General features: G+C 48.7%; 2 protein-coding genes across 2 annotated transcripts in view; both read right to left on the bottom strand.

Annotated features, from left to right (window-relative positions):
• Positions 1-8,769, bottom strand: part of macroh2a1 (macroH2A.1 histone) — an 11,335-nt gene extending 2,566 nt beyond the window's left edge. Inside the window, 8 exon segments of the mRNA XM_068745047.1 lie at positions 3,959-4,048; positions 5,574-5,664; positions 6,854-6,958; positions 7,103-7,321; positions 7,382-7,488; positions 7,582-7,653; positions 7,656-7,781; positions 8,724-8,769. Of these exon segments, the coding sequence (XP_068601148.1) occupies positions 3,959-4,048; positions 5,574-5,664; positions 6,854-6,958; positions 7,103-7,321; positions 7,382-7,488; positions 7,582-7,653; positions 7,656-7,752 (781 nt within the window). The 5' untranslated portion in view covers positions 7,753-7,781; positions 8,724-8,769.
• LOC137900122 (core histone macro-H2A.1-like) lies at positions 1,076-3,731 on the bottom strand. Its single transcript, XM_068744179.1, has 3 exons — positions 3,595-3,731; positions 3,024-3,197; positions 1,076-2,406 (listed from the first exon to the last, which is right to left on the bottom strand). Exons 1-3 carry the CDS (start codon positions 3,729-3,731, stop codon positions 2,241-2,243), a joined length of 477 nt encoding a protein of 158 aa, XP_068600280.1. The 3' UTR covers positions 1,076-2,240.
• Positions 8,770-10,767: the final 1,998 nt, after the last annotated feature.

Raw genomic sequence — 10,767 nt, 5'->3', positions numbered from 1 at the left:
GAACCCCCGCCCAATGAAGGAAATCACTTCTATGGAAACCTAGAAGACAGAACAGACTGTCGTCTGTCTGCACCAACTCCGACGGATCCAGAGTCTATAACTGGAGGACATAAGTCAGTTCATCTGCAGTCAGTTACCTGTGAGGGGGGGGGGGGGGGGGGGGGGTGACTTCAGGAGCAGCTCTGTAGCACTGGCGTAGCTTCTCCTACAAGGTCGTGCTGCATCTCCAAGCCGTGACCCCCCTCAGAGTTTCTCCACCTGAGGACGAGCTTCGACGGACACGTCAGCGTTGGGATCGTCCGAAGCCTCCGATCATCCGTCGAAACACATTTTGTGATTCCTCCTAATCGTTCTGCGTCGTCGGCGTCCGATGCTGCGGCGAAATCAAATTGTAATTTAACTCCAAATCCCGGCCAGGTGTTAAAAGCTTTATATCAAAGATTGATTGACTTTGGTGACTTATCCGACTGATATATTCATCTATAGTCGTGATGCACTATGAGACCAGGAATCAGCCAGATCCATGAGGGAGCAGGAGCTGGTGGAGACCAAACAGAGTCGGATTCCTGTCTACAGAAGCTGTGCTGCCACCAAGTGGTCAAAAGTCACGACTGCAGGAAAGATTGCCAAACTTCAAATGGAGCGAAGATCAATAGAATCTAAGAAGTAGATCGCTATCCTGCAGGCGTCTCTGGTCCCAGCCTACCGTTAACTGACCCTAACCGGACCCCTAACCGGACCCAGGTTACAAACTCTGCGTAGCCGCAAGTCATCCTTCTGCCATTTGTTCTGCAGCATTTCAAATTACGCTCACTTTAACGCTGAGACAGATTTATTATAACAGAATCAGGACACACACACACACACACCCGATGAAACCAAAACCATCAAGAGGATTTCAAGAGAAACAGAACAATGTTTTTCTTTAACGCTGAGACATGATTTATTATAACAGAATCAGGACACACACACACACACCCGATGAAACCAAAACCATCAAGAGGATTTCAAGAGAAACAGAACAATGTTTTTTTGGGAAGGCATTTTATTACCGGAGTGTGGACAGATCTTATCAGGATCATCAAATGTAGCGATTCTTTAGAAAGCATTGACTTTTTTTTTTTCATAAGAAAGTTGGTCTTTGAAAGTCCAAATGCAGCAGAACAGTCTGGTTCTTCTTTTATGGTTGTCAGTCCCAATTCTAATCCAACTCAAATTGACCAGCGCCTGCATGAAAGAGGCCTGCAGCTGCCCCACCCCCACCATTCCTGATTCCGTGGAGCCATCTAGTGGTGGATGACTGAACAGCAACCCGAACAAACAGCCGAGTTTCGACAAGCAGCAACAATCACGTTGCTTTTAGAACATAAACATAAAACAATTACGCTTTTGCTTCCAGGTCACCTGATCATTAAGGCTAAAAAATTAAGAGAAATAAAAATCTGTTAGTCAAATATTTTACTATAACATTTCACAAATACTTCATCTATGTCAACACTCACAGGAATACACAATATAATCCCATCAATGGGCTCCAATCTGCACCGCGACCGTTTCAGGAGCCGACCAATAAATGCTAGAAAACATAATTTTTTCCATCCGATTATTTCCTTTTTTCTTGGGGGGGGGGGGTAAAGGTCTCTGCAGCACACAAGGAAACCTTTTTTCCTTTGTGAATATAGGAATTAGAAACACACAACACGAGAACAGAACAGAACTTTACGAGTCCACCAACAGCCCGGAAGAGCAAACTTTAACCTTTTCTTTAACTTTTAGCGACAGATGTTCCAAAACGCGTCGTGTTTACGAGAGCAACGGGAAGAGAAGAGAAGAGCGGCTGTGCCATCCTTCCTCCCTTCGCATGCATGAACCCGTATATATACTGGACTTCTGTGGAAGCCTGATTGCTGAGGTGCAGCCATCGCTCATGAGCAACGTCTTTACCATATATACCATGAAAATGAAATCTTTTCCACTGGTAGAATCTGTTTAACGCGGCACCGTCCCTATCAGAGGATCAACGGATGAGCAGCGCACTCTTACGTCCAAGTAAGAAATTAAAAACAATGTCGCAAAAATACAAACGTAATGCAAAAAACAAGGTCCCGGCCAATAGAACGCTTCTTCTTCATATTAAACAGACCACTAATAAACACCTTCTGGTTTCCCTGAAAGAAAGAAAAAACCCAACAGAACAGGGCAAGGAGGAAAAGAAGGGGGAGGGGGGGGGGGGCAGCCTCTTAGCTCGTCTCCAGTTTGGCCATTTCTTGCACGTAGATCCCGATGCTCTCGCTGTCGAACAGGACGAAGTAGACGGTCTTGATGGTGGAAGACATGGTGGCGACGAAGTAGCTGGAGATGGCCTTCAGGATCAGCTGGGCCGCCGTCTGCTTCGGGAATCCATTCCTGACAGAGCGAGAAGGGCCGTTGAGTCGAGTCACGCCACGGAGAGACTCCAGCGTTAGAGGCTAGGTCAGAATGTCGACGTGTGTAAGCATGGAATCGTCCTTTAATCACGACATTTCTCTAATCCAGATTAACAGCACCTCGTTTGGCGCAGATTTCCTCTCAAATTCAGCAGAGATGTCAGGACCCGCCAATCGCCACCTCCGATTGGCGTACTGTCAAACTCTTAACCTGACCCCCAGCCAATCATCGTCCTTCAGGATTAATCCTCGCTCCAGGGCAGCAGGGCTCCTCCTCTCAGCACGATGAAGACGAAGACAAAGCCCGTCTTCCAGGTCGTAGCCCGACTTACTTCAATTATCTCGTACATCAAATACCCCCCCCCCACCCCCCTCAAACCACCAAAGAACACCCCCGATTATTTGTTTGTGTTTGTAACTCATTGAGGAGATGGGATGGATGGATGGATGAGGAGATGGGCGGAGTCACGGCACCCAAAGTGTCTGACCAACCTCAGAAACGGCTCTTAGCGTTTCCGAATCATTTCTAGACTCCGTTTTTATAAAGAAACCGCCTCCTGATGTACGGTCACCGGCGCTACGGCCAGCGTTTCTCACCTGCCGCTGCCGATGGACGGGAACGCCACCGACTTGAGCTTCTTCTCGTCGGCCAGAACCAGGCAGTTCTTCACCGTCTTCTCCAGCAACTCCTCACACTTGTCTGAGCCCCAGCCCGGACTGTTACAGTGGATGACGTACTTAGCAGGCAGGCCGAAGCCCCGGTCATCACGGCTGAGGGATGAAGACGAGAGAGGAAGAACAGTGAGTGCTCGTCATCCTCTTCAAGCCTGGACGAGCGAATATTTCTGCCTTCGGTCTTGGATCAGTCCAGCAGCTGTCAGAGCATAAAGAATAACCCCCCCCCCCCCCCACAGCTGACCTCTGCAACAATCCTTTTAGCAGAGCACTGAACTCCCCCCCCGGACCGCCCCGCACCACTTCCTACAACTGAATCACCCCCCCCGGGTTCTGTCAGAATTCAAACCCAAAGGTTGAATCTGCTAGAAAAACACTTTGCCTGGTGGAAAGTGTCCCCCCCCCCCCCAGAGCTTTAAATGCTCTGGCCGGAGCATTAATGCAGGGTGGGCCGGGGGAGGAGGAGAAGTGGAGGAGAGAAAAGAGAAGTCACATCTGCAGCTGTAGCCCGAGACCCTGAGCCAAAAGCTCAGGTTTTATTAGCCAACGTGAGACTGGATCAGAGTCCAGAGTGACGATGAGGATAAAGAGGATGAGGATGAGCTGCTTTCCAGGTGGCGCAGAGAACATGGACAGACTTCAGTCGGCAAGTTGAGCTCCGGCTCCTTAGGCGGTGTGGAGGATGAGAATTACAGATTCCGAAAGGTTCAAACTGGTTTTAATGGTTTGGAAGTGAAGGGTGTGTGTGTGTGTGTGTGTGTGTGTGTGTGTGTGAGAGTGTGTGTGTAGCGAGTCTGTGGATGTCCAGCTAAATTAGCCATGAGATAAAGTGACACATTTTGTTTTGTAACAGTTACCCCCAGCCACCTCCAGGGGGCCGTTCTTCTTCTTCAGCTCCTGCAGGGCTTCAGCAAACTCCTTGCCCCCCTTCTTTTCCAGAGCACAGCCTGTAACAGAGACGGAAGTCTGGAGTGACTACCTTACAGACGGGGACAGACAGGAAAGAGAAGGTGGGGGGGGGGGGGGGGGGATCATGCATGTAGACAGACAGGCAGACAATGATGCCGTCAATCGTTCCAGCCGGCTTCTCTCTGAATCTCTGACCTCAGCAAACTGAATGCTGCTTCATTTCAGGAAAGGAAACACAAAACGAAAACATTAAACCGCTGATTGTCGCCCCCCCCCCCCCCCCCCCCCAAGTGACTCATTTGGATTCGATTAAATTAAGGCATTAAAGCCTTAAATTAAGTAATTAAAGTCTATAATTACTTCCCTCCGCTGCCTGATTTCCCGGGTATTTAATTTCACTGGCAAAATGCTCACGTTTGCTCATGTTTCAACCAAACCGTGAAATGGAGCTGGAGATAAAGAAAGAAGCCACAGCTCGAGGGGAGGAGCTTCAAGAGGAATCGGTTTCATTCAGGACAGGTGAGGGTTAGCGTTGCCCTCCCGAAGAAAGATTAGTGGATGAAACAAGTCATCGACCAGCCAATCAAGCTAGCAGGTCAAAACAACAACAACTTCTTGTGTTAAAATGATTCATGACGGTGCATTGCTTCATCCATTATGCGAGGGACAAGCGATCGGTTTTAGTTTGAGGCTCAATCATTTGGATAGACGTCACACAACACGAAGGAGACGGCCCACATTTCAGCCTGGTGAACAAAGCAGCAACACGACGCAGGCCCCGACACACAACTGCTGCACGAGGGCCACCAGTGTCAGAGGCTTGCATCCCTGCTGTAGGTCGCGACCTCATGATGTGAAAATAAACTCAGAAAAACTACCTTTAGACGATCCAGTTAACGTCTCCTCGGGTGAAATAGTGGCATCGATCAAATCATGTTCACCTTCTCTGGTGATCAGATTCCTGCTAATTTAATCTAAGGCTTTGTCAAAAAAATCAATACAAATATATTGTATATCAATTATACTAAAAATCAGTCATAAAGTGGTCCGATATGAACCATCATGAAAAACGTCCAGAATGAGCTCAGGAAAAAAAAATTACATTTTAACATTAAAACCCATTTATGGATTCAAAAATCAGTAAAATATAAATTCCGATTCACTTTTAGGTTTCATGTTTGGTGTATAAAGACAATCGAGAACCTCTGATGACGATCTTGGAAACCGGTTTGCAGATCAGCGCTTTCATCAAACATTTCAAGCCTCTCCGAGTTCATTTTCGTGCTCCCTCGAACCTAACGGCGCCGGGATCTACAGCAGGGATCTACAGCAGGGATCTACAGCAGGGATCTACAGCAGGGATCTACAGCAGGGATCTACAGCAGGGATCTACAGCAGGATCTACCGCAGGGATCTACAGCAGGGATCTACCGCAGGATCTACAGCAGGGATCTACAGCAGGGATCTACAGCAGGGATCTACAGCAGGGAGCTGCCGCTGTTGGTCCACAGGCTGCAGCGCAGACAGAGACGGCCCTCCTCCCCGAGTCGCTGCTCCCTTTACCTACTTCACCACCTGTATAGAAGGAGGAGCTGGTCGGATGAATGACAGCGTCGCTCTCCACGACGGAGATGTCGGCTTGGACAACTTGCAACTACGGATGACAACGACAAACAACAGGCAAACAACATGGTGGTAAAAAAAAACACAGTGAGTGATGGGAGACAAATGAAAACGAAGAAAGCATAAAACAGGAGAGCAGACAGGCGTGAATGCGCTCCTGATGACATCACAGGAAACAGGAAGCAACCGTGACCCGGTGGGTTTCCGTCTGTGATGGAAGCACAGTCAGGCAGATTTAATAAAACACTGACATGATTTAAGCTAGTTACGTTCTGTAGTTTAGAATTGTTGCTGCGTGAAGAGGAGTCGATTACACTGACGGGTGTTTTATTGCATTCCACCGACTGTCCTGGAACGGACGGATCCTAATGTAGGTCCGTTAGCCGTCTGAAGGGAGGCGACACACGATGGAAAAAAAAAACATCTACAACGTGGGCGGGGCCAGCCGGAGGTTTGCTCAAATCCCTGAATGTGTTTTCAGGATTTCACATTCCTGCTCGGTTTGCGTAAAAGCAGGGTCTTCACCTGCTTTCCAGGTGAGAACAGGTGATTTTATTCCTGACAAAAGACACCAGGGGGGGGGGGGGGTTCTGCTGCAGGAGGCGTGTCATCTGCCTCAGGTTCGCCACCTGACTCACGGAGGCGGAGCTGCTCCACAGGGGGGCTTTACCCGATTGATGATCTGATCGATGATCAATGCAGCTACGGAGACAGATTCACTGATCGCGGGCTGTTGAACATTCAAGGATTTTAAACGTCAAACCTCGCTGGGCCGGAGGACACCGGGCGGGGGGGGGGTAGAGGGAAGGAAGCAAAGCCATTAAAACCAGACTTCACGCGGACACCTTGAATGTTTGAAACACAGCAGCGATGAAGAGTGAAGATGAGGCTTTCCTATTTGTGGGATCAATAAGGAAGGAAGAGGAAGAGGAAGAGGAAGAGGAAGAGGAAGGGACTCTGCACTGGGCCGGGTCGGCGAGACAGCAGCAGGCGACGCTCTGGAGGTGAATGTACGGAGAACGTTCGTGGTTAATCTTCTTACGTAGTCGGGACGCGATCCCTGAAATATAGAACATCGGCCTTTCACGATAAATGATCAGCTCGCTTCCTCAACCCCGGAACGAGACAAGCCGGCTGCTCAACGGCGAACCGATTCACGGGGAATTATCCATTCGTTAAATGAGCGATGAACTTCAGGATGCCTTTAGTTCTCCGCTGACCTTTTGACCCAGGAAGAGGCTCTTGGTGGAGAGGACGGTGAAGCCGTCCGGGGAGCCGTCTGTGGTGCTGTCCGCCGACGCCGCCTTGCTCACCTCGCCCGGTTTCTATGGAGACGCGGAAGGTTCAGCCCCCAGATTCAGACACTTTCCAGAGTAAAAATGTGTTTTGTTTTTTTCCTCCATTTTTTTTTTCTTTAGCCTCCATTATCAGCTAATTGGAACATTTTTGTATCCAGACTGGATCCAGACTGAGATCTCCGGGGTCCGTCCAATACCTTCGCTTCTCCCTCGTGTCTTTTTCCCACTCGGTTTCTTGGTCACGGTTTTCTTCACTGGCTTGGGTTTCTTCTCCGGGGTGGGGGGCGCCGGCGCCTCCAGTTTCCCCTTGGCGCCTCTCTTTTTAGCCAGCAGCTCCGGGTGGATGTTGGGCAGAACGCCACCCGCCGCAATGGTCACACCTTTCAGCAGCTGAGACAGGAAGACAAATTAAAACTGGACGAGTCGTCCCCCCCCCCCGGGGGTCCTCACCTGGTTCAGCTCCTCGTCGTTGGCGATAGCCAGCAGGATGTGCCGCGGCGTGACGCGACCCTTCTTGTTGTCTCTGGCAGCGTTACCGGCCAACTCCAGGATTTCAGCTGGGGGGGGGGGGGGGGGGGTTACAGAATGGATGACAAGAGTTCTCTCGTGTGAAACGCAGCGTATGGGCCCCCCCCCCCAGTAAATCTCACCAGTGAGATACTCAAGGACAGCAGCCAGGTAGACAGGTGCCCCCACCCCGATGCGGTATTTGGGCAGGCCCTCTTGATGTAGCGCAGCATGCGCCCCACGGGGAAGATGACCCCGGCCTTGGTGGACCGGGACGTCTTGGTCGTCTTCTTCTTTCCTCCTCGGCTGGACATGTTGCTGAGACCACCAATGGCGTCAGGCTCTGCAGGGACAGAGACGCCATTGTTCCTCCTGAGTCTCTTCTGTCTGGTCTAGATCTATCATTTATCTATTCTACACAGGTTAGACTTTATTGTGTGGCAGATGTTTTACTCAATTATTCACAAAGTTGGAAGCAAAAAAAATAAAATAAAAAATGTTATTGTCCCGATCCAGCAAAGTAAAGAATTCTGGATAGGTGCCGTTCGGGTAAGGATCCGGACCAGCACCTCCTGCTAGGAGGCCGGGAACACCAGGAGAATCATCCCGGCAGATTATTTTATTCCCTTAATCCTGGGATGGATCTATAAACAGGCCCGAGTCCTGCACGGATTTGAATGAACCTGAGGACAAACGTCCAGGAACAGAAGGACAGACGGACAGAAGGACATCATCACTGATTGGGGGGGATTCCGCAGAGGATTTCCGGAGATCTAAAGATGTTTCGACTGAAGTCATTTTCTTCTGAACGTCGGAGCGGCAGCGTCGCCGTTAACGCGGCGACTCCGCGCAGTGACGCGCGTCACCGGAGGCGTTACAGCGTGTTTCACCGGCAGAGGCGGATCTGCGACACGTCTCCCCTCCGGTCAGGTGGAGGTGCCTCCGGGACAAGACGAGTCCCGCGTACCGACGGCGCGCATCGGCACGGACGCGACCTTCGCGCACAGGGCGGCGAGCCTCGCGTCTAAACCGAGCCGCGCGTCCCTTTCCCGTGTCGGTGCGCGTCCTTGTCTGCGCCGCGCCGCGGCCGGGCGGAGGCAGCTGCCCTCCCCGCCTGTCAGCTCCAGACGCCCGGTCTCCGCTCTCGGGCCTCCATGCTGGAGAAAAACAACAACAACATGGCAACGCTGGCGGCCGAGCTCCGTGACCGGAGACCGGCTCGACCGACGAGACGAGCGCGCGTCCGACCCAACCCGACGGTGCGGAAACGGGCCGTTATACTTACAAACAGGACACAATTCGTCCCCGGTGTTCCGGTAACCAGCCTGGGCAGCGTCCCGGACTCCCACAATCCTCAGCGAGCAGGAAGATCAGCGCAGCGGGCGGAGCGACGCGGCGCAGCGACGCAACGCAACGCGAGTAGGAGCGACGCGCCGCGCCTGGGAGACAGCTGGTCTTTAACTCTTTAACGCCCGGTGAAGGGCAAAGGTAAAACCCTCCGACCAGGGGCGCTACTGCCTCTATGCACCTTGTAGAAACAGCCCCCCCCCACCACCAGAAATTACGCAGGGGGTCAACACCGCCCGAAGTGCAATAACGGAGCCTCGCTAGAAGCTTTATTGATTTTCAGTCAAATAAATTACAGCCAAATATCACAATTCAAAACCTAGTATCACATTTTAACATAAATAATATTTTAATCAAGATTTTCAGTTCAACATTTTTCAATTCATAAATGACATTGAGTTCAAAGTGCCAACATTAACTTACGGTGGCCCTGAAGTGCAAATCACAACAACAAATCGTATTGCACACAATAAAGAAGGAATCGCGCAAACAAGAAAAAAACACACGCACAAATAAGGAATCGCGCAAACAAGAAAAAAACACACGCACAAATAAGGAATCGCGCAAACAAGAAAAAAACACACACACAAATAAGGAATCGCGCAAACAAGAAAAAAACACATACACAAATAAGGAATCGCGCAAACAAGAAAAAAATACACACACAAATAAGGAATCGCGCAAACAAGAATACAAAACACACAAACAAGAATCGAAAACACACAAACAAGAATCGAAATCACGCAAACAAGAAATGAAATCACGCAAACAAGAAAGCTCCAAACCGGAAATGCTAAATATCGGACAAGTCCAAACCGGAAATGCTAAATATCGGACAAGTCCAAACCGGAAATGCTAAATATCGGACATGAGGGGTCTGGTTGCTGATTGGACAGAAGCACTGTCAATCATTCTGACTTTCGCTACAGGTTTCCCGTAATTGAGCAGCAATTAGTAGCAATTGAGTAGTAGGTAAGAGAACAGCGTGAGATACGAAAATATGTTTTGCCGTCATTGTGGTAAAAAGTTACCCGAAGAAGAACGGCCGAACTATTGCAGTGGTTGCGGCAAGAGACTTCAAGGGATTCTGGACAATGAACCAACCGCATGTCAACTATTGCATCATAAGTGTGTCCCGCATCAAAATTATTACTGATAATGTCTTCGGTGGCAGCCATAATTACAAATGAACTTTCTCAGCAATCAGCATCCGGACCTCTGCATGTCCGATATTTAGCATTTCCGGTTTGGAGTTTTCTTGTTTGCGTGATTTCATTTCTTGTTTGCGTGATTTCATTTCTTGTTTGCGTGATTTCATTTCTTGTTTGCGTGATTTCTATTCTTGTTTGCGTGATTTCATTTCTTGTTTGAGTGATTTCATTTCTTGTTTGCGTGATTTCGATTCTTGTTTGCGTGTTTTGTATTCTTGTTTGCGTGATTTCATTTCTTGTTTGCGTGTTTTGTATTCTTGTTTGCGTGATTTCATTTCTTGTTTGCGTGTTTTGTATTCTTGTTTGCGTGATTTCATTTCTTGTTTGCGTGATTTCATTTCTTGTTTGCGTGATTTAATTTCTTGTTTGCGTGATTTCGATTCTTGTTTGCGTGTTTTGTATTCTTGTTTGCGTGATTTCATTTCTTGTTTGCGTGTTTTGTATTCTTGTTTGCGTGATTTCATTTCTTGTTTGCGTGATTTCATTTCTTGTTTGCGTGATTTCATTTCTTGTTTGTGTGTTTTCTATTCTTGTTTGCGTGATTTATTATTTGTGTGTGTGTTTTTTCTTGTTTGCGTGATTTCTTATTTGTGCGCGTGTTTTTTTCTTGTTTGCGCGATTCCTTCTTTATTGTGTGCGCTACGATTTGTTGTTGTGTTTTGCACTTCAGGGCCACCGTATTAACTTATTAAAATATTCCCTAATTTACCAAAACTTTTTTTACTATTGCATCATCATCATTATTATTATTATACTTCCTGTCTCCGAGTA

This window comes from Brachionichthys hirsutus, chromosome 10 (genome assembly GCF_040956055.1).
Source record: "Brachionichthys hirsutus isolate HB-005 chromosome 10, CSIRO-AGI_Bhir_v1, whole genome shotgun sequence".
Lineage (NCBI taxonomy): Eukaryota > Metazoa > Chordata > Actinopteri > Lophiiformes > Brachionichthyidae > Brachionichthys > Brachionichthys hirsutus.
Note: the sequence above shows the minus strand (reverse complement) of the source record. Positions and strands in the feature narration are given on the sequence as shown.

Excerpts from the sequence above, each read along its gene's own strand:
- LOC137900122 (XM_068744179.1), bottom strand. The coding sequence starts at position 3,731 with ATGTTCTCTGCGCCACCTGGAAAGCAGCTCATCCTCATCCTCTTTATC. Across the intron at positions 3,198-3,594 it reads CTCGGGCTACAGCTGCAGAT|CCGTGATGACCGGGGCTTCG; the intron begins GTGACTTCTCTT and ends TTCATCCCTCAG. Across the intron at positions 2,407-3,023 it reads CCGTCCATCGGCAGCGGCAG|GAATGGATTCCCGAAGCAGA; the intron begins GTGAGAAACGCT and ends TCGCTCTGTCAG.